The 24,331-nt window shown below is 36.4% G+C and overlaps 2 protein-coding genes across 2 annotated transcripts; both read right to left on the bottom strand.

Annotated features, from left to right (window-relative positions):
- Positions 1-376: 376 nt before the first annotated feature.
- LOC117912171 (protein TIC 20-II, chloroplastic) lies at positions 377-1,298 on the bottom strand. Its single transcript, XM_034826664.1, has one exon. The coding sequence runs from the start codon at positions 1,242-1,244 to the stop codon at positions 588-590; it is 657 nt and encodes a 218-aa protein (XP_034682555.1). The 5' UTR covers positions 1,245-1,298; the 3' UTR covers positions 377-587.
- Positions 1,299-2,111: 813 nt separating this feature from the next.
- LOC117912841 (membrane-associated protein VIPP1, chloroplastic) lies at positions 2,112-22,944 on the bottom strand. The gene is made up of 11 exons (XM_034827586.1): positions 22,719-22,944; positions 19,891-20,015; positions 19,636-19,746; positions 19,388-19,452; positions 19,224-19,305; positions 5,317-5,391; positions 4,209-4,279; positions 4,019-4,101; positions 3,362-3,426; positions 2,838-2,912; positions 2,112-2,462 (listed from the first exon to the last, which is right to left on the bottom strand). The coding sequence occupies exons 1-11, from the start codon at positions 22,822-22,824 to the stop codon at positions 2,346-2,348; spliced, it is 975 nt and encodes a 324-aa protein (XP_034683477.1). The 5' UTR covers positions 22,825-22,944; the 3' UTR covers positions 2,112-2,345.
- Between the last annotated feature and the right edge of the window lie 1,387 nt (positions 22,945-24,331).

Below are 24,331 nucleotides of genomic sequence, written 5' to 3'. Positions count from 1 at the left end.
ATTCAAAGCACATTCTAATTATCTTTTATGATCAAGAGTTTGTTGAAATAATATTTTTTTTTAATTGAAAAAATACTTTTTTTAATTAAAAAAAATCACATCTAAATTAGTTTTCAATATATTTATTAAACTAATCTTTTAATTGCTTTAATTTTTAATCAATCACAATTATAGGTGATTGTGATTTTAATTTTAAAGCTAAAATCATAAAGATTATTTGATTAAAAGAATTATTGAAAATCCAATTTTAATAAATACCTTTAATTTTTTCATAGATTAAAACATACGTAAATACTTAAAATAAACGAGAGCCTTTGGTTACTCTTCAAAACACAAAAAACCTATGCGTGTGGCATGTACGAAGGACTATTGAATATTTTGAAAACAAATCTAGATTGATATTGTTTTTAAATATATATATAAAAGACAACGAATCAAAACAACCAAATTAACAACACCAAGCCCATCATGTGTCAATTGAGTTGAATAGAATTGTATACTTTTGCAGCTACTCAATTCCTTTTCCCACAAATTACCCACTTGTACCCCGCGCTGGAACAACTTGTACATTGGTGTACAACCCAACCTCAGAGCTGCCTCCCAGCTGCATCTGCAACAAAGGGCAAGTATGGCGTCCTTCCCAGAATACAAAACCCGAGGCTGTACAGAAAGCAAGCCACCACGAACAGAAAAATCGCATTGTGACCCATCACCATCAGTCGGAACCCCACCCCGGCCCTTCCCGGATTGAAGATCCGGTTCACCAGCAGCGGCACCACCAGCAGCACATCCAGCACCACCGCCTGCATCGAATTGAACCGCACGAACCGGCTGAAGCTAGGGTTTCGGACGACGCCCAAGTAGAGGGCGAAGAAGGCCACGAAGGAGGCGTATGGGATGGATCTGTAGAGGGAGAGGATAGGGAGGATGGGCTCCAGGACCAGCCCTAGAGCTGGGTATTGCATCAGGAGGAATCTGCCGTACTGGAGGCCGTTGAAGAATGGGAGGCAGTAGGCCGCGGCAGAGATCAGGCGCTCGGTGGCAGGGACGGCGCTGTAGGACATGGTAATGGAGGGGCGAGATCGGGGGCGGAGTGGGCGTGGGGAGATCTGGAGCGTCGGTTTGAGTGGGTGAGGGAAGTTGGGTAACTGGACTGTGAAGGGGGTGGCGGAGTAGGGTTGATGGAGGGGTTTTAGCGGTGTCTGCCGGTGAAGGGAGAGGCGGAGCAGTGGAATCGACGCCATTGTTTTGGGGGGGACTCTCTCTGTGAGCCACTGTAGAGTGCGAGTGCAGAGCTTTTGGGGGTTTTAGAAGGGGTGTTAGATTTGGTGGGACTATTTAGCTTGTGCCACGTGGAGGGTCAACAATTTTTGACGAGAGACACCAAAATATGACACGAAATCAATACAGAATTAGAGAAACTCGAATTAAGGTCAAGGCCAACTAACCAAAATTTTCACATAAATGTACTTCAATATTTCAATTATTTAGGTTGTGTTTGGTTTCAAGGAAAAAAAAAAAAAAAAAAAAATTTTTTTATGTTTGATTTTCCTATGAAATATATAAAAAGAAAATAAATTATAATTAAAATTTTATGTATGTTTAAATTATTTAATTTTTATATCGATAAATTAAAATAAATAAAATAAATTTAAAATAATAAATAAAAATAATTTATTGACTTTTAATTTATTTTTTATTTTTCTTAACTTTTTCTTTTCTTTTACTTTTCCTTTGTATATCCTTTCTTTTGCATTTCGCCTTAGATTTTTCAGGAACCAAACATAACTTTACTAATAGATTTCCAAAAGAAAGGTTATTTTTACAAGAAGAAAGTTTTAAGTATTTTTAATAAAAAAAAAAAGTTAAAAATAGATGAAGGGTTAGATTTACAAATTGAAAGTTATTTCATCCCTATGATCAAATTTGGGTTTAATCCATCTGATAATATCCATTGGCATTCTTAGACTATTCAAACTGTATGAGTAGTAGGAGAGACTCGAATTCGATACCTCTGGTTAACCAAAGCTCTAATACCATGTTAAACTACCAATTATGGGATCATGATAAATTGGAATGCACACAATTAAATGACATGAAATACCAAAAACTTAAATATGGAATTAGATGATATAGAATTATGAAAGAAATCATCCATAGTAAAAGAAAGTCTGTAAGGGGATCATGTACAACAATAAAATGCTGAAGATTACCTCACATTGTTCAGGAGATACTGGTAAATGTACACTGTTAATGGCTATGTAAAGTACTTGCAGAATTTTCTGGTGAAAGAAATACAACTTTCTTGGAGTAGAGAGTGGATCTTTGGGTTGTGAACATGGGTTCTAGAACTCACTTGCTTTTCTCCTCAGTTCATTCAGCTCCTTTTCAATCTCAGAGTCTCGGAAAGGGAATGCTGTGTTTGAGGCAACCGCGGTTCTCCCAGGTGGCAGCTCTCCTTTCTGTTTGACACAAAAGAAAACTGATATGATAATTGATATGTGCTGGCTATGGTTTGGAAGCATTCACCATGGACAGCAAATGATCTCTTGGTCACCAGCCCAATTCCAACTAAATTCTTAGGTTGCTAGTGCTCCCTTTTTCCTTTTTCTTCGCAATCAAATAGAGCATCAGGAAAATGAATAAAAGAAAGTGTTCGCATTGAGATGGAACCAAATCTACTACAAAATTATGGTTGCCATAGAAAAAGGAGTAACCAAAAGGAGCTCCAACAGACGAGACTATACAGCAAAACAAGAAGAACAAGCCATTCTTATCTATATCAAGATGAACAGTGTACTACAGCTCCAGCTAAACATAAATGGGTGTGACAATACCTTTGAGCTCCCAGATAGTTCCTTCTTCAAGCTTGCAAGATCATCATCAACTGAAGAACTCTCCAGCAATGCAAACTGTGAAAGAAAGGAAGAGTTTGGATTGTAAGGATCATTCAAATGTAGTGCACTATTACTTGAGAAAATTTTCTTCAATAAAGGCCTCTCAGTTTCAGGCATCGAAACCTAGATTTATTGGTACTGGGTATAGAACAGATGTCATATCACACACACAGAGACGTGTTAGTATATGAAATATGGTTGACCTATTGCAATTATGACTGTGTTGAAGCAAGAGCAATGTATTTGGTCTCGGGTAGAAAAGGCTGTAGTGGATGAATTTCCTCTCGTGTAGGAAAACATTAAGAACAACTTCCCGGTTCCAACTGAATATCTATATGCAAATCATTTCTTTCTCTTTTCAATCAATCAAATATACATATTTCAAAGTAGCATATGCTAAAAAAAAAGGACTAGAACATGAAGAGGCAGGTAGTGAACCATAAAAGAAAATTAAGAACAGTTACCTTTCCTTCAAGATCATCAGTGGATAACTGATTGAGTGCCTCAGCTTGAGACTCCATGGCTAACACTGTAAAGTAAAGAAATAAAACATTTAGAGACTGAGCTCGAGACTTCATAGCCAACAATGTAGAGGTAGTATCATATATTTGGTATCACTGAGCATAGAGTGGACCCTGCTGTAGACCACAGAATATTTGGGAGGAGAGGAAAAGTCTTACATTGAATTACTGCTCAACCTCAGAGGACTTTCTAAATGTATCTTTTTTAATTTTTAATTTTTCAAGATGAGCATTTTTTTTCCTTATATTATGGAACAAGCAAGCTGGTAATAGCTTTTTTAGTTTCCTGCCAGTCATGGTGGAATCTTATCTATGGTTTTGCATACTGATCGGAAAGGAAGTTAATAAACTATAAAATCTGTGGGAATAATTCATGGCTTTCTGTAAAAGGAACAAGGGTATCTCATGATTCTCATCAATAGAAATGTCTAGACATGGGGTAGAGAGCCTTAAAGGAACCTTGTAGAGTTATAGTAGAATGGCAACATATTGTACTTACAAGACTAATTAAAAAAATCTTCCACAAATAGCTCGATGCACTCATGCAATAAGAAATAAGACATTTATCTGAAAGAAAAAAAAAAAAATGACAATCAGAACCTTTTTCCTCCATCTTTTCAAAAGCTGAAAGAGCACTGCTTGTATTTACATTCCCCAGCATCTCACTCACTTTGCTTGCAGTCCTGTAGGTAGATCAGAAGCAGTCATTTAACATTAATTATGAGAGCTAAACCATGGGGCAAGTGGGAAAATTAAAAATAATTGAGGGAAATGGAGATGAAGTACAAACTTTGCAGACTGAGCACGTGCTTTGAGAGTGTCTTTCTTTGATTTTGCCTCCTGTATCTTGCTTTCCAAAAGCTGCCAAATAGGAAACAGACTCAATCGACCCAAGTATTCCAGTTCATTTATCTCAACATGCTTACTCAAAATGCTGTGTCAGCAATTGATAAAATAGCATCGCAAACAAGATCAGTAAACATATCATGTTCGTTATGATAAATAGCACTTGCAAACAAAAGGTCCAAGTGTACCAGTGAAATGGAATAGCAAACAACCGAACAGAGTTCTCAGAATATGGGTACTCACCCTCTTCCTTCTATAACCTTAACACAAGTTATAGCAGCTACCTGAAATTATTTTCCTTATTTCTGCTCAATTTAAAGGAGTTGTTTGAATTTGTGTGGTTTATTGGTCTTAATTCCTAAAACACCAGTTTATTCCTTTTCTTTTTTCCTTTCAACGAGTGATGAAAAAAACTTAAGAATACTGTTATATGCACTTCCTTCTATTTAACATACTTTGAATAAGCAAAATTTATCACTCCTCTTTCATTTTCTGCACTTTTAAAATAAAGTAAATACCCATGCCATTCCATGGATATACAAGCCACAAAAGTAGATATCACAAACTAATATAGCTGCTTCTAATGATGTGTGTGTACTGTGTTCAATTCAACACATATATTCATATGGGTATCAACATGGGTAAAGAAGTTGCAACCTAACATTACTGCTTTGAATGATGTATCTACTTTTCTAACGCTACATTTATTTTCCCATTCAATTGCTGTTTATAGATTTTTTTGGCTAAAAACAAGACCACTCAATGCCCCTTCATTGGTTTTGATAATAATGGAAAATTATTCAGCTAAATATGCATGAAACAGACAGACAAAGATGTTCTCAAGGTCACTTCATGCTGATGTTTCAAGAAGTGCAATCTAAAGTTGGTTACACTGACAAGGAATTTAGTTAACCAAAGAAACATAAATACTGTTTAACAATTAAAGGAGACTCAAAATGGAGATTGATTTCAAAAATATAAATCATACTGGAAAAGAAATGGAAAATTCAGTACAGAGTTCTATTATGAGTCATATAAATATAGCATCCTACCCGTGTATTAGAGACAAGATTTTCAACGACAGTCTTCTGCTGATCAAGCTGAGCCTTCAAAGCATTTGCATTATCCTGTAGTACAATACAGATTAAGTGGAATAGCAAAGTTGAGAGAAAAGCACAGCTTGACACAATATTTAAGCTGTATTATGCAAATCTATTTTGAGTATAGGCATGTATTAAGGAAAAAGGTGGAAACTGGAATGTGCAAATAAGTTCTAAGCCAAAAACAAACAAGAAAATGGAATAGTGTCACATGCCCCAAGATTAATGCAGAATAAGAACACAAGATCCAAAGGCATGACCTTCTTTGAGGACCAAACGATATGGTGCACGATAATTTATGAAAACTATGACCTGGAAGTATTAGGGGTACCATAGGTTAACCTAATGAACCCAAACTGAATGGATGAAGAATAAGATTACAGTTCTATTACTAGAAGTGCTTGGTCTGAGAGATGGTACTATTCTGGCCAAAAATCAAAGAATTAATAAACTGGTAGTTGAAGGGGACTCGAAGGTGATTAGTAATTGTATGAATAGAAAATCTATGGCTCCTTGGATGATATGGAGCTTGGTATTAGACAACTGGAATTTTATTACACAGTCCAACATGGGAGCTAAATTTAATCTTACATTTTGAGATGGAAATAGGACAGCAGATTATTTAACTAAAATTATGTATGCCATAAAAAGAGAGGAAGATCTAGCCTAGTAATTACCCAATGGATTTTCTTAGGATTATGTTTGAAGATATGATTGGGATTGCTTGGCCTAGGTGGAGTTGTTAATTTAACCAAACAAAATAAAACAAATGAAACACTGAAGAACTGGCAATTAAATAATGCATGTAACTAGCAGAGCCAAGTTTGATGCAATTTACCAAACAGGTGTTTTGAATTGGAAAATCTCACATTATCTTCATCCCATGCAAAAAAAAAAAAGAGAGACAGTAAACAAAATAATTAGTGAAATCATATTCTGGAGAATGAAGCACTTGTGGGAGAGTTGAGTACTTATAATAAGAAATTATAATATTTGGAAGAAAAGCGGTAACTGAAGTGATTCACTAGCACCCAAACAGCCAATAGGCTTTGCTGAATCTTGCTCTCAGCACTAGGACTCTTGAGGAAATTAGATATTATGTTGTTGCAGATGAACTTTCCCCTCAAGCAATTCCTTTCAGAGGTTAGTAAACAATTACCTCAGTGATACCTCTATCAAGTACCCCTTTGTCCTTATCCAACTATTTCACTTGCTTTTCATATCCTCTATCACAGATAAACAATTTTCCCTTTCTATGCATCCAATTTCCCTACAGATACTCCTTGCCCTTCACATGTACTAGGAATTGAAACACCAATATTGCCCTTCACCATTTTCCCTACTCGATTAAGCATGCATGAACTTTATCCCCTCATCCAAATATGAATTCATCTGTTCTAGATGTGGGATTTTTGTTGTATCCTAGCATTTCCTGCCAATACTTCAAATAATTATTAATCTCTCACACTTTTTAACTGTCTCAATCACCTTGTTGACTTTTGGTGGAGTCTAAAGAAATTATGCATTTTTTTTATAGGTAAAGAAGAATTGTATTAAAATTGCCTTCAAAAGGGTGCACATGGTGTATACACATGGTGTATACACATGGTGCATACTAGGCACCAAAGGCCAAAAGAGACAGAGGGACTGAAGAAATTATGCATTATTGCTTCTTCCATATCATCCAAGAGATCTTCTAATGACAATGGAGCAAAATGCACTACTTAAAAGTTCTTAAACATCATTGATGGTGCAAATGATTTCCCAAATTCTAACATAAATGTGTAAGTTACAGGACCTCACAACCCCATGACTTTCAGAAGGATCTAATATTGATGAAAGCTTTCCCTTAAACATGGTGGCCTTCATATATGACAGTTCCTCCTACTTTTCTCTCCTACGTCTGTCGTCAAGATTTTTCCATCCATGTGATGAAATTTGTAGGGCAGGTACAAAAATGAAATTTGCACTGATTTACTTAACAGATCCTCTTGCATCGAGAACTTGCGGAAAATATTTTATCATTCTCATCAAGCTCCATATCCATGCCTCCATCATGGCCTTCATTATGAACTTCTTCAAAGGTGAGATTTAATATTAACATGCTGGAACAGTAAATAGACTAACGCTCTGTTTTTGGGAAGTGTTTTCGAAAAAAGTTCTAAAAAACAGTTTTTTGGAAATAGTTTTTGAAAACTGTTTTATGATAATTTATAGAATAAAAGCTTGTTTAGGAATCTGAAATGTTTTTAACCTGTTTTCTATGTTTTTAAATGTTTGAAAATAACTTTTAATAATTTTCCATATTTGTATAATTAATTTTTAAAACAACTCTTAGAAAACAAGTGAAAAAAATTCAAACACGAAAAGATGTTTTTTGAAAACACCCTGTTTTCTCTTTTTAAAAATAGAAAATTGTTTTCTGTTTTTTGGTTGTCTAATGTGTTTTCTTGTTTTTTTGTTTTAGAAAACTGAAAATTGTTTTTGAAAATAGTTTCCAAACAGGACCTAAAATTCCTTACCTTTAACAGTCACATCAATGTTGAATCAAAAGGAAATCCTACATGATTTTATTATTATTCTTTTATAGGTGAATTTTTGTCCTCAATGGGACTTAAACCTGGAACCTCCCACAAACCTTCCCCATCCTTTCACCACTTGAGCGAAGCCTCAAGGGCAAAATCCTACATGATTTTATGATTGCTGATGAGTTACTCTTAGAATATTTTTTTATGAAAAGATTCAATGTTAAACACTAAAAAATCTTCCATATGTAAGTGCATCCAGCAACATGTTAAAATAATCACTAAAATTTCCGTTTGCACTGAAAAATTAAGCTGGAGTCTGCTAACCTATTGCTGAAGAAAGTGTTGGAATCCAACAATAGTTCCTAATTTCATGGAGTTTATTTAATTCATTCCTGATTTTGTGCATTTTTAAATTAGTTGACTATGTAAATTAGGGAGGTTGTAATCTAGAGGACATGCAGGAAGAATTTTAGGAGTAGGTCAGTTGTCTTATTTAGTTTCCATTTATTATACAAGTTTGAAAGTTGTATATATATTTGTACTAATTTTTTAGTGAATGAGTAAGAAGATTTTTTATTTTCCAACATGTTATCAAAGCTGAAAAACAAGTCCTGGTAGTTTTTTCTTCTTTTTGGCCTTCATTGCCAAGCCTTGTCTATCATATTTGCAACTTTCTATTGCCATCAACCCTTTGTTTATCCCTTACTTCTTCCTTTGTTTTCTTCTACCAATGGAGGAAGAAACTTCTGATAGAATCTTGTTGAACCAACCCAAGACAACGACCCATTTTGATAATCCCTCACTTCAGACTACAACCGAGAAGCTTAATGGGCATAACTATCTTGAGCAGTTTCAATCGGCAAAAATTTTCCTTAAAAGTAGAGGGAAGATGGGATTTTCATGTGGAACCATTGAGGAGCCAAAACAATCTGATTCTTATTTTGAATCATGGGATGCTGAAAATTCCATGATAATGTCATGGCTGCTGAATTCAATGCAATTAGAAATTGGCAAACATTTTTGTTTATGTCTTCGACTAAGAAGGTTTGGGATGTTGTGTTACAAACATACTCGAAGAAAGGAGATGTTGCTCAGATCTATGAACTGAAGACAATTATCCACACTACCAAGCAGAAAGATCTCTCAGTGATAGCTTACTACAACAGATTAAAGGTCTTGTGGCAAGATGTTAGGCCACCTGTGCACTTCACCTACACTAGGCGTAAGAATAATTCTGGAATTACAAGCAGTAGCTGACGTGGAAGGAATGATTGCAAATTCTATTAGAAAGGAGGTGTTGGGTATTTGGTTGAGATTTTCTGTTAGGACTAGAGGGGTGAAGGGAATAAAAGGTGAGGTGGGATTTGTGGGGAGGGATGGAAAGAATGATATAGAATTGGGCTTGCCCATTTGGGAGAGAACTAAGCCTCTCAAAAGCTTGGATATTTCATTTCAGACATTAATAGAGAAATACCAGTTATTCCTCTACTTTTTCTTTGCGTTTTCTGGTTAATTTCTTGCCTTGTGTGTATCAAATTGGTATCAGAGCGGTAACGAACTTGAGAAAATGGCTAGTAAAAACATGGCTCAGCGTATGGATTCTATGGAGGAGGTAATTGCAGCAGTGCAGGAAGAATTTCGGCATGAAGTGGGTACGCTAAAGGAGGAGATGCAGAATCTGAATCACAGATTCGAGCAATTCATCAAATTGCAAGAAGACGCTGTATGGGGTGGAGGAACTTCTTCTGGGGGAAATAGGGCAGACAGACCTTTTATGGGGGAGGTTCATGGGTCAGATGGCAGCTCTAGTTCCGCCGGATTTCGCCATGAATCCCGATTTCGGAAGCTCGAAATGCCTCCGTTTGTCGGAACGAATCCGGATGGATGGATTCTCAAGGCGGAGCGATATTTTGCATTTAATCGACTAACAAATGAAGAGAAACTTGAGGCTGCAATTATGGCTTTTGAAGGTGATGCACTGCTTTGGTATCAGTGGGAAAACAGGAAAAGATCCATCGTTCTTTGGGAAGAGATGAAGATGCTTCTCTTGAAGCAGTTTCGAACAACCCAGGCCGGCACTCTTCACGAGCAATGGTTAGCCCTGGTTCAAGACGGAAGTGTACAGGATTATCGCCGGAGATTCATCGAGTTGTCGGCGCCATTAGAGAACATTTCTGATGAAGTAGCTCTGGGTAATTTCATTAACGGGCTGAAGCCAGAAATCAGAGTGGAGGTTAGGATTCTGGAGCCCAGCAATTTGGGCCGGGCCATGGACTTGGCCCAAAGGATTGAGGAAAAATTGTGGATCACTAAAGCCCATAAACCCTTTAGTGGGGTTACAAGAGCAGGAACAGGGACTTCACGGGGCAGTATTGTGCCCTCTGAAGCCTCCCGATCAATTTTTAGGGCAAATCATTCGGAAGCCAAGATTGCCGGGGAAGTGAGGAGACTTTCTAATTCGGAGCTACAAAAGAAACGAGAGAAGGGATTGTGCTTTCGGTGTGATGAAAAATGGGGACCCGGGCATCGCTGCAAGAAGAAAGAACTAAGTGTTCTTCTCATACATGACGCCGATGAAGAAGAATCGAGTCAGATTGACGTTACGGAAGAGGCAGTGGCTGATTTGGAGGCGGTTGAACTTAATCAAGTGGCGGAAGTTTCGCTCAGCTCTGTTGTGGGATTAACTACCCCAAAAACTATGAAATTAAAGGGAATGGTGGGTGAGCAGGAGGTGGTGGTCTTGATTGATCCAGGTGCAACCCATAATTTTATATCTTTAGATTTGGTTAAAAGAATACAGTTGCCTATTGATGACAGTGAGGAATATGGGGTTACTATGGGGACCGGAACTGCTGTCCGTGGGAGAGGATTATGCAGAGGGGTAGCTCTTCATCTACAGGGGATTGATGTTGTAGAAGAATTTTTACCACTAGGGTTGGGAAGTGCTGATGTGATTTTGGGAATCAAATGGCTTGAGACCTTGGGTATGACACATACCAACTGGAAAACTCAAGTAATGAAGTTTAGGCTGGGTAATGAATCGGTTACTCTACGTGGGGATCCTTCACTGGGGAAGACACTAGTGTCTCTAAAGGCTATGATGCGAACCATCAAGCATGAGGGCACTGGAATTTTAGTGGAGTTGAATCAGTTAGAAGGCTTGGGTGAAGAAAAGTCCGATGTGCCACCATTTCTACATCAGATTTTGGCAGATTATGCGGAAGTTTTTGACATGCCCATGGGACTACCCCCTATTAGAGGACATGAACATTCCATTGTACTCAAAGACGACAGCCAACCGATTAGTGTTCGTCCGTATCGCTATCCTCATGCCCAAAAAGACGAAATTGAAAGATTAATCAAGGAAATGCTTGCAGCTGGAATAATCCAAGTCAGTAACAGTCCCTTTTCAAGTCCAGTTCTGCTTGTTAAGAAGAAGGATGGGTCTTGGCGATTTTGTGTGGATTATAGGGCATTGAATAAGGTAACAGTACCAGATAAGTATCCAATTCCAGTAATAGATGAGTTACTAGATGAGTTACACGGTGCAAAAATTTTCTCTAAGTTAGACTTGAAGTCGGGTTATCATCAAATCAGAGTTAGTAGCCAAGATGTTCACAAAACAGCTTTTCGGACCCACGATGGGCATTACGAATTCCTCGTCATGCCCTTTGGGCTCATGAATGCCCCTGCTACTTTCCAATCCTTGATGAATGATGTCTTCCGGCCCTACCTTAGGAAGTTTGTCTTGGTATTTTTCGACGACATCCTGATTTATAGTCCTTCTGAAGAGTCCCACCAGCAGCACCTAAAACAAGCTCTAGAGATTCTGCAAGCTAACCGCCTCTTCGTCAACCAAAAAAGTGTGAATTCGGGAAAACTGAGGTGGCTTACTTGGGCCATATCATTTCTGGACAGGGGGTAGCAGCAGATCCTAGCAAGATTCAGGCCATGCTCTCTTGGCCACCCCCACCACTTTGAAAGCTCTAAGGGGATTTTTGGGATTGACAGGGTATTATCGGAAGTTTGTGGCTGGGTATGCCCGCATTGCTTTGCCATTGACTGATCAATTAAAGAAGGATAAATTTGGGTGGAATTCGGAAGCCGCTGCAGCCTTTGAAACACTTAAGCAAGCCATGACCTCAGCCCCTGTTTTAGCGTTGCCCGATTTCACCAAACCCTTTATCATAGAGACAGATGCCTCTGGATTTGGTTTGGGTGTTGTTCTTCTCCAGGACCAGCAGCCAGTGGCTTATTATAGCCAAGTTCTTGGTTCTCGAGCTCGCCTTAAGTCTATATATGAGAAGGAATTGATGGCCATTGTATTTGCTGTTTTGAGGTGGCGGCCATATCTACGTGGAAGACGGTTCATTGTGAGGACAGATCAGCTGAGTTTGAAGTACCTTTTGGAGCAGCGAATAGTTGGGGAAGAATACCAAAAGTGGGTTACTAAACTCATGGGGTATGACTTCGATATACAATACCGTAGTGGGGCAAGCAATCGAGTAGCAGATGCTCTCTCCCGTGTATCTGATCAAGTAGAGTGTACTACCTTAGTAGTACCTCAGTGGCAGCATTGGGACACTTTACGGACAGAATTGGCAGAGGATGATTTTCTGAAGAAATTAAAGGACAACATCACTTCGGGCACTCAGTCTCATGTTGGGTTTACTGTGGAACAAGGGGTATTGTTTTACAAGAATCGTCTCGTTATTCCACGGACATCTAAGCTCATTTCTACTCTAATTGGAGAGTTTCATACCACTCCAGTTGGGGGCCATTCAGGGGAAACAAAAACTTATCACCGCCTTGCAGCTGAGTTATATTGGGTTGGTATGCGTAAGGACATAGCCAAGTTTGTTCGGGAATGCTTGGTTTGTCAGCAGCACAAGTATCTGGCCACCACACCTGTTGGGTTCCTGCAGCCCATTCCTCTTCCGGCGCAGGTTTGGGATGAGATCACACTTGATTTCATTGAAGGGCTACCTCGTTCGGAAGGTTTGGATGCAATCTTGGTAGTGGTGGATCGACTTAGTAAATATGCTCATTTTATCGGCTTAAGACACCCATTTACAGCCGTCTCGGTCGCTACCATTTTCACTCGTGAAATTGTGAGGCTTCATGGCATTCCTCAATCCATTATTTCTGATCGGGATAGAGTATTCTTAAGCAATTTCTGGAATGAGTTGTTTAAGTTGCAAGGGACTTCTCTTAAGCGTAGCACTGCCTATCATCCACAAACTGATGGTCAAACAGAGGTTGTTAATCGATGTCTAGAAACTTATTTGCGCTGTTTTGCTTCTGATAAGCCGCGTAGTTGGGCTCGATGGTTGGCTTGGGCTGAATATTGGTACAATACTTCATTTCACTCCTCCACTTGTTGTACCCCTTTTCGTGCTTTGTATGGTCGCGATCCACCCCCTCTCATCCGTTATGAACGAGGCACTGCGTTGGTGTCTACTGTAGATCAGCTTTTGGATGATCGAGATGCTGTCTTGGATGATTTGCGCATGCATTTGTTACGGGCGCAACAGCGGATGAAGCTGCAAGCTGATACCAAGCGTCATCATGCAGAATTTCAAGATGGTGACTTAGTTTTTTTGAAGCTGAAACCATATCGGCAGCGTTCTCTTGCACAGCGAAAGTTCGAAAAATTAGCTGCTCGATATTATGGTCCTTTCAAGGTTCTGCAGCGTATTGGCAAGGTGGCTTATAAGCTGGAGCTTCCCCCAACAGCAGCAATCCATCCTGTTTTCCATGTCTCTCAGTTGCGACCTGCACATGGAGTCTCCTCTTCTTCACCAGTTTTACCTCCACAATTAACTCCTGAACTTGAACTTGTTGTGGAGCCGGAATTATTGCAAGATGTTCGTCCGAAAGCTCAAGGCCAGCCGGGTGAAGTTGAAGTGCTGTTGAAATGGAAGTCTTTGCCAGAATATGAAGGCACTTGGGAAGATTTTCATTTGATTCACCAACAATTTCCTGCTTTCCACCTTGAGGACAAGGTGAAAGTTTGGGGGGAGGTAATGTTAGGCCACCTGTGCACTTCACCTACACTAGGCGTAAGAATAATTCTGGAATTGCAAGCAGTAGCTGACGTGGAAGGAATGATTGCAAATTCTGTTAGAAAGGAGGTGTTGGGTATTTGGTTGAGATTTTCTGTTAGGACCAGAGGGGTGAAGGGAATAAAAGGTGAGGTGGGATTTGTGGGGAGGGATGGAAAGAATGATATAGAATTGGGCTTGCCCATTTGGGAGAGAACTAAGCCTCTCGAAAGCTTGGATATTTCATTTCAGACATTAATAGAGAAATACCAGTTATTCCTCTACTTTTTCTCTGCGTTTTCTGGTTAATTTCTTGCCTTGTGTGTATCACAAGAGTTGGATCTTTATCAACATATTGAAATGGAATCTGCAGCAGATGCAACAAGGCTGGTTGAAATAATTGAATGAGATTGAATCTTTGATTTTCCAAGTGGATTAAATCCACAATTGTATTAGGTAAGAGGTCAAATACTTGGAAAATATCTTCTTCTATCTTTATGTGAAGTTTATTCCTATGTGTATGGTGAAGAGTCTAGAAGGGCAGTCATGATGGGACAAGCTCCACAAGAGAATTCAGCACTCAATACAGTGGACTTCAAAAAGGGGGACAAAATGAGACTTGTTGGAAATTGCATGGAAAGACATAATCAAGGGCCAAGGACAGCCACAATGGTAACAAGCAATTCAAAAACAGCAAAAGATTTCAGTGTGAGGCAATGAGTGCACTATCAGTTGAGACATCGGGTTCAACATCAACCTCAAATAGTCTCCCTTTCACAAAAAAACAACTGGATCTCTTGTATAAGATTATGATAAAATCTAAGGTTTCCTCTTCCTCCACTTCTTGTGTTTTTTCACAATTAGGTGCTTTTAAAACAATTCTTAGTACTTCAAATATTCTTTATTCTAACCCTTAGGTTATTGATTTAGGGGCAATTGATCACGTGATTAAAGAGCCTAATGTTTTTCTATCCTACATTCCATGTTTGGGTAACCAAAAAGTACATATTGCTAATGGATCTTTGACTCCCATTAGTGGTAAAGGCAATATTTTAGTCACTCATAATATCACTCTTTCATCTGTTTTGCATGTCCTAAATATGTCTTGTAACTTATTGTCCATCAATAAATTAACAAAATCTCAAAATTGTTCTATAACTTTCTTTCTTGCTGATTGTGTGTTTTAGGACCTAACTACAGGAAGATGAATGGTATTGCTAGAAAGAGAGAGTCTCTATTACTTGGTTACTGACGATGAAGGAAATATTAAAGCTCATAAAATAAAAAGGAACACAAAAAAAGGAGAACTTTGGCTAATGCATAAAAGATTAGGGCATCCAACTTTTTTCTCTTTGAGAGCCTTGTACCCTAAATTGCATGTCAATTTAGATCTTTCAAAATCCCAATGCAAAGACTATGAGTTATTAAAAAGCCACCATATTTCTCATCCTTTGAGCAGTAAAAGAAGTGAAATTCCTTTTTCTCTTATTCATACTGATGTTTAGAGTCCTTCATAAGTTCCTTGTATTTTAGGAACAAAATGGTTTATAAAATTTTATTGACAATTGTATCTGAACCACATGGATCTATCTCCTAAAAGAAAAATTTAACACTATCCTCACCCTTAAACAATTCCACCATATGATCCAAACCCACTTTAATGCAAAATTGCAAGATGTGAGGTTGGATAGTGGAGGGGAGTATTTAAAACAAATCCTTGGAAATTATTTCTTAGAGAATGAGATTTTTCATTAAACCTCTTGTGTAGGTACTCCTCAACAAAATGAGGTAGTTGAAAGGAAGAATAAACATTTGTTGGAGGTAGCTAGAGCCTTAATGTTTGCTAGAACTGTTCCTAAGTTCTTTTGGGGAGATGTAGTCCTTACAATTGCCTACCTTATCCATAAAATGCCCACAAAAAGCCTAAACTCCAAGGCTCTAATAGACACCCTAAAACAACACCTAACTCACATAAATTGCCTTGGCTCCCCTTCACCCAAAGTCTTTGGTTGTACTATATTTGTCCACATCCCAAACAAAAACCAATCCAAACTTGATCCCAAAGCCACTAAGTGTATTTTTTTAGGCTATTCTTCTATACAAAAAGGTACAAGTACTATCATCCACCTACATAAAGGAAATTTGTCTCCATTTATGTTAGTTTTTCTTTTTACACCAACCTTATTTCCAGAAATCTGATCTTCAGGGGAAGAAAATATTGTAGGAAGGTTAGTCTTGAATGCTTCCTTTACCCATTTGGAGTCATGCTCTTGAACATGGTGATGTAGAGGAGGCTGACATCATACAACCAGCAGCAACAATAGAAACTGAGATCATACAACCAGCAGCAACAGAAAATGTTGATACAATTTTGATGGTTTACTCTAGGAGGCTAAGGTTGCCAATGCAAGAACAAGACTCAATCTCTCTAGCATACGACCAATCATCAACTCTAGGATTAGGTACATCCAATCCTTCTAATCCCTCTCTTCTTAATCATGGATTTGACATTGATCTTGATATTCCTATAGCTATTTGAGAAGGCCTTAGAAGCTGTACTAAACATCCGCTGTCAAATTTTCAATCCTATCAAACTTTACCACCAGTATAAGGCCTTTACCACTCATTTGTCCTCACCTTTAATTCCTAAAAATGTATAAGAGGCTCTAAGTGATCCTAGGCAAAAGGAGGCTATAAATGAGAAGATGAAAGCCTTGTATAAGAATGAAGCATGGGATATTGTCGATTTTCCCAAAGAAAAAAACTTCAGTTTGATGCAAGTGGGTGTTTATCATTAAATACAAAGTTGATGGTTAGATTGAAAGGTACAAAGTCCGGTTAGTAGCAAAGGGATACACACAAACCTTTGGAATTGACTACCAAGAAACTTTTGCACTAGTGGTACAGATGAATTCCCTTGAGTCCTTTCATCCTTAGCAGCAAACTTGATTGGCCTTTACAACAATTTGATATAAAAAATGCATTTTTCCATGGGAACTTGGAAGTAGAAGTATTTATGGATTTACCTCCTAGTTTTGAACGAAAATGCAATAGTGGAAAGGTTTGTAGATTGAAGAAATCATTGTTTGGTTTGAAGCAACCTCATCAAGCATGGTTTAAGAGATTTACCAAGTCTCTTCTCAAATTTGATTATCACCAAAGCCAAGGAGATCATACCATGTTCATCAAACAATCAACATAAAAGAAGATTATTACACTTATTGTTTACATGGATGACATAATTGTCACTGGAGATGATGTAGAAGAGATGTAGAATCTTAAGGGAAATTTGGTAAAAGAATTCGAAATCAAAGATCTTGTAAGTCTAAGATATTTTCTTGGCATTGAGGTGGCAAGATCAAAAAGAGGAATTTATGTTACACAAAGGATATATATCCTCGATTTTTAAATGAAATCGGGATGCTAGGATTGAAATAGGGATGCTAGAACACAAACTAGTGAGTACATCTATTGATCAAAATTATTAATTAGGCGCCATTACTTAAGGAATACTGGTTGACAAAGGAAATATTAAATACTCGTTGGGAGATTAATTTATTTGTCCCGCATGAGACTGAATATAGTATATGTTGTCAACATGGTAAAACAATTTATGCACTCCCCCTTAGCATGTCATATGGATGCATTCTTGAGAATCTTGAGTTACCTAAGTGACTCTAGGAAAAGGCTTATTGTTCTCAAGGAGCAATCATCTTAGAATTGAGGCTTACATAGATGTAGATTGGAGAAATTCTATTACTAATAGGAGATCTAATTTAGGGTGCTGTATTTTTGTAGGAGAAAACTTAGTTATGTGAAAAAGTTAAAAGCAAAAAGCAACAAGTAGTTGCTCGATCTAGTGTTGAAGCTTAGTTTCGAGCTATGGCCCTTGGCATTTGTGAATCTATATGGCTAAAGGATCTATTAAGGGAACTACAAGTGAATCTTGAGGATCCCAAGAGACTATATTGTGACAACAAGGTTGCAATCAGCATTGCTCATAACCCAGTACAACATGATAAGACTAAGCATGTTGAGATTTATAGACATTTTATTGAGGAAAAGATTGATAGTGGGCTGATTTGCACTCCGTTTGCCGCATCCAAACTACAACTAGCTGATGTCTTCACAAATTAGATCCGAAATTCAACTCTATGATTGGCAAGCTGGGGATGAAAGACATCTTAGAACCAACTTCAAGGAAAGTGTTGGAATCCAACAATTGTTCCTGATTTCATGGAGTTTATTTGATTTATTCCTAATTTTGTGCATATTTAAATTAGTTGATTGCATAAATTAGGGAAATTGTAATCTAGAAAATTTGTAGGAAGAATTTTAGGAGTAGGTCAGTTGTCTTATTTAATTTCCATTTATTGTACAAGTTTGAAAGTCGTATATATATTTGAACTAATTTTTCAATGAGTGAATAAGAAGATTTCTTATTTTCACACAGAAAGGAGCCTCATCTTTTGTTGATTTTGTTGAGGATTTCATGCCCCCTTGAGCTGTCATGCTTGTAGGGTTTAGGCGATGGAAGCCAAAGGCATTTATAGGGACTATCATTGTTCTTCCCTTTTATACTGGTGTACACTTCTTTTGGAAGGATTTCTCATCCTTCTTTCTTTAGGTATGTTTACTCACTTTTCTAATAAGATACAAGTATAGTTACTTATCAAAAGAAAAGTACTGAATACACTTTTATTAGTGATTTCAAACTGTCAAAATTGAAGTCACAAAATTTGCCCTCATTTTATCAACCTAATTAAAATTTGACACTGTAGCTAATAGTTCTATAACATGGAAAATAATCTCAACCCTTGATTATTCCTAAAACATTACAAATAGAGCCTCCACACTACATAAAAGTCGATACATTACTTAAAAAGACGAGAAACATAAAAACAGTTTCATGAAACTGGAAACAGGTAAAACAAGCCTTCAGATTAAACTAACGGCTAAAACTCCACTCTAGCTAATGGTCTTGACAGAGCAATTGGATTTTGGATGCTTCCATGTCCCCCCAAAGTCTTTCTAAACTCAGAGACTCAGTTAATAGGGAGCTGATTGTGGGCTATTGTCAAATCAGAACCCTGCTTTCCTAACTAATTACTGTTTTACCCTATTCATTCATCTGAAGAAGTTCAAAGAATATAGGATAGACCTATAACATACTGTTTCATGTGCACTTATCAGACGTATTGACAATTTTAAGCAAAGATTCTTGGCAAATTCAATAAATAAACTTGACAAAAAGTCCTTGTCATCCAATCAAAAAACAGTGACTCACAGCATAAGATTTACGCCGCTTAAGAGCTTCACGGGCAAGATCCTCATCTCCCTTTCCAAGAGCAAGTTGTGCCCTTTTGTACCTGTCATCACAATAAATCATAATGACAACAGCTATCAAGATAAATCTAAACAAGAAAGATAAAGCTTCCAAGAAAATTATACCAATCTTCAGAAGCCTGTTGTGCAGCTTTATATCTGTTTTCCAACTGCTTTTGAGATGCCAGAACCTTCAGAAAAATGGAAACATGTAAAACATTTGTACACCATGGTGTTTGATATGCTTCCCTCTCTCCTCCATGTCTTTATGCAGTAAAGTAGCAGAGTTTCTAAAAAGTCCAATATCCACCAGTCCAGAAAGGAAAAAAAGAAACAAGAAAGAAATAACCCAAGACTATAAGAAAGACATGTACTTGTGCTGTAGCTTGACGCATCTTCGTTAAGTCATCATTCATTTCAAGCACAGTTTGTTCTAGAATCTTCTCAGGGTCTTCAAAGGAGCTTAAAATCGCATTTGCATATGACTACACTTGTGAAAGATAAAACCCACTTTAGTAGCATAAAACACAGCAAGATAGAAGGAAAAAGGCCACGAATATCATACTAAAAAATATAAAACTAATGAATTCCCAAACATGCCTATAAAAAAATGTATTCCCAAATATAACCTTGACAACTCTAGCAAATCGATCGAAAAGGTTCATCTGGGTACCAAGAGCACCCCCTCCATGACCATTACATCTGTATGTACTGGAACGAGCTATTCGTATTCCTCTAACTTTTAGAGCTCCCACTGCAAGAAAAATGGATATATAGTCTAAGAGAAGAGACATGAGTCTGCATTAGCAAAGGAGGAAAACTTTAGAGCCAGAGAAAAAGAGAAGAAAACTTTAATTGGGATGGATGTTGCAAGATTGCAAGTCCTTTTTCTGTTCTCCTGCAACTTCTGGGCGGTCGAATGAAGCACTAGGATTTAGGATGAGATAAGTTTTATTAAGCACACCTGTTTGAAACTTTATAAATTTATCTCAGTAAATTTTGTTTAAAAGGCAGTAAATTCAAATTTATCTTGATAAATTTTGATCATTTGTGACATGTCATAAATTGCTTTGATTCTGTCTATTCCTCTTAAAAAAAAAAAAAGGACAAACGTATCTTCCACAAAGTTGTCAGCTTTGTCAAGAAAGACCAAAAATAATTCATATAACTGTTAGATTGCTTTCACTCAGTTTTCCAACCACAGGCATGTGATATCCTATATAATAGATTTCAAACTTCAATCATGGCTTCTTCTTTCTCATGCTTATCCATCTAAGTTGGTTGGCCTATTAGGAAGTACATATTAGTTTGGTAATTCAAGTGCAATTGAATGGAGGTTTTCAACAGTACAATGTCAGATATAAGCAACCACAAGTTACATAAAATCATATTCCAAACAGGGGATCCATTTTAAAGTACAGTGATATACATGTATAACCTAGTTCTGGGTCTAAACCACCACATTTTCAGATGCAGATTAGCTAAATAGATGCTTCAATAAGAAGAATATTATGCTTAACTATTCTGGTTTTAAGCAAGTTCACTCTAACCTCCGCCAAGTTGACATGAGTTTGGGTCCATTTCACTATGAATCTATTGGTCAAGCCCCTTGGTAGAATGGACTGATGCTATAAATCAGTAGATTCAGTACTGACATAAATAATATATATATATATATATATATATATATATATATATATATATATCTTCACACCTCTTCCAAATTCACTTCTTCATGCTCAGAAAACAAAAAGTGGAAACATGCTGACCTAGTGAGACTGTACAAAGGAGCTAATCACATCTCCTTTGATTTCACTCTTTGCCTAACGCATGCAACTGACCAATCAGAAACTTATAAATGCAAGTGGCATTTTTTGGTGCCTGAATAAGAGATAATAAATAAGAAATCTAATGATCTCAAGTGTAAAAGGCAAGAATAGGTGCAAAGAAAAGAAAAGAAACACTGTGCACTCCTATTTTAAATCACATGCCACAATATACCAAATCAAGAAAAGGAAGGTCATCACTGCCCACCACCCCTTTTTTAAATAATAAAAATAAATCCTTCAGGAATTGCCCTTCCACAACCAACTCTATCCACTTTACTCCTTCAAAGATTCTTTTGTTGTGCTCTTCTGAATCAAACAAAAAACACAGAGAGGCTGAGAGGGGGTCATCCTTCCAAACTGCCTTAGAATTGCTACCATAGAGGAGCCACTCCGTGAACAAAGCAACACCACTCTGATTTGACCATGAAAGAACCCAGGACATCCTGAACAAGGAGAAAATCAATGCCCACAAACTAGAAGGCCATCACAAAGAATGTCTAATGAGGATGTGCTCCACCAGCTCCATCAAATGCAAGTGGATATTTCTAGCTCACAAAACTGCTACTTTATGCTGCCATGTCATAAATAAAGAATTTACCCACCAACTCCCTCTCTGAGCAGAAGAAGCTCCAAAATTACAAATATGTGCCGAGATTCAATCAAAATTCATTGATAGTAGCTAGTTGCAAGCAGCTCCTCACATTCCAGCAGAAGTACACATGCATAAGAAAACCATATGGGGGGCTAGCAGAAGTGAACCAATGCCAAAATCCACATCAAATAAAAAGATAATATAAACATGTAGACAAGTGAAAAAAAATTATCTAATGCGGTTCAGCAAAGCTTTGCCTTCATCCATGATTGAGACTGAAACAATCCATCATAACGGCTACAGAACAGTGATACTAATCCCTGCCCACCTGAGTATCTTCCCCTCCTCATCTCTCTACAAATCCAGAGAAACCCTAATGGAGCTGTCCCCATCTCTCAATTCACCCACTCATGACCAAAAGATATTTATGGACAGAAACTTAGCTAAAATAGTAACACGAGACAAACTAACAAAACCCTTAACACCTTAAATTTTACTTTGAGCACAAAGATCAATATGAATTGACCAAAAATCTTCCTAGACAGACAAACAACACAAATAGAAGAAACCCAACCCAGCAGCATAAAAATTCAATGAGATTACAGAATACGAATGCTACAACAAACCCAAGTCCTTAATTCTTATGAATAACAGTTAAAATATTGTTCCACAATTATCCTCCAAATTTGCAAGCAAACACAATAGAAAGTACAGATAATTCATCTTATGTTGTATCCTACATGACTAATTTCCACTTCGTATATTTCATCTAGTTACTAAGAAAATGCAAGAAAAGAAGCATAAATCCTGAATTTGAATCATAAATTTCTCGCTACCAAAAATGCTCCCTACACCCACAAACTTGACAGATTTAAAAGAGCTTTCTTTCTTTTTCGACGCCAAAACACTCAAAATCTTGGTTTCCATTAGATTTTTCCTCAATTTTCTCAGCAACAAAACATAGGGAAATCAAGGATTTAAACAGCAGAAACAAAATTTGAGCAACACCCAGAAAGGGAATCAGAGAGAACAGTACCACCATGACCAAAGAAGGCAGATTTGAGGACAAGTGAACGGACGTTGGAAGCACATGGCGGCGAAGCCAAGCTTAACCCAGCACCAATGGGGACTTTCGTAGCCATTTTTTTTTCCAGGAAACAGATTTCTAGAGAGAGAAAGCGTAGGAAAATTTGGGGGTTTTCCACTCCCACACCTTTGATTGTTTGGGTTCACTGTCCTTGTCCCTTCTTCCTGGTTTGTGGTGTGTGATGATGAACTTTTCCGATTTCCATTTTTTTCTTTTATATTTTTTAAGATTAATTTATTTTTTTAGAATAATTAAAAATGTGAAACAAATTTTTAATAAAAAATGTAAATTAAATACCATCTCATTTATATTTTCTATAAACTAAAGATATTTATAAATTCTCAAGAAACTGTAATAATTTTAAATTTAAAAAAATGATAAATGATATTATAAAATTTCTATCATTACTATTTTTTTTAATTTAATTTTAAAAATATATTTAGAGTCCATAATAATTTTAAGAAGTGTTTTTAATCTTTCAAACATTTGAAAATATTTATCTTTTAAGTATTAAAAAGAATATAAATATTTATAAAAATGATTGTGAAACACATTTTTATACCAAGTTTGATTTTTAAGAAATTTGAGAAAAAAAATTAGAAAAAGAAAATATAGAAAAAGAGAATGAAAATAAATAAATTTAATAATTATTTTTCTATCTCATTTCATATTTATTTAATTTGTTTGAACTCTTTTATATAAAGATTAAATAATTTTAAATTATTTAAAATATTAATTAATTTTAATTATATTTATTTTTTTCTTTTAGGATTTCTTAGTAAAATCAAACATGAAAAAAAAAAAATTCTCCGTATTTTTAACAATTTAAGATTCTTTTTTAAGAACTCAATATAAAAAACATGATGAAAGTTTAAAACAAATTTACGAGATTTTTAAGTGTTCTTTTATATATAAAATCCAAAAAAATAAATGGAAATATGGAGAATAGTTAGAGAGTTTTTGTATTTTATATAATTGAATAATATCAAATAGTTTTAAAAATTATTTTTTATATCTAAACTTTCAAACAAAATTTTATTTGGAAATAGCTGTGAAATGTTTTCAAAATTTATTCTTTAAAACTTATTTTAGAAAATTGTTTTAACACAAGTTTTCAACCACTTAAGAGTCTTGACTGTGTGATTTAAAAATAATTTTTTTTTAAAAAAATAGAAATTTGTTTTAAAATTTTTTATCATTTTTTAGTAGTTGTTATTTGAAAACATTGTTTTTTTTTAAATAAATTGAAATACAAAATAATTTTTAGAAATTGAAGTTGTTTTCACTAGTTTTTAAAAATAAAAGGAAAACATGATCCATTTGACCATATATTTTTAAACTTGTTTTTTGTTAAAATAAATTAAATTAAATTAAAGAACAAAAAATAGTTCTTAAAAACAAGGTTAAAAAAACATGGCCAAGGAAACCTAATTTTTGACTAATTCTTTTGCTTCGCAATAATCAAGTACATTGACTCTTTTTCAATTTGCTTTGCACTCTAAAGAGAGAGCATAACTAAAGGTGAATTTTCCTTTTTTTTTTTCCCTACCATCTAAAATGAA

The sequence above is a fragment of the Vitis riparia genome, chromosome 4 (genome assembly GCF_004353265.1).
Source record: "Vitis riparia cultivar Riparia Gloire de Montpellier isolate 1030 chromosome 4, EGFV_Vit.rip_1.0, whole genome shotgun sequence".
NCBI classification, from domain to species: Eukaryota; Viridiplantae; Streptophyta; class Magnoliopsida; order Vitales; family Vitaceae; genus Vitis; species Vitis riparia.
The sequence above is the reverse complement of the archived record's forward strand: the minus strand, read 5'-3'. Positions and strand labels throughout refer to the sequence as shown.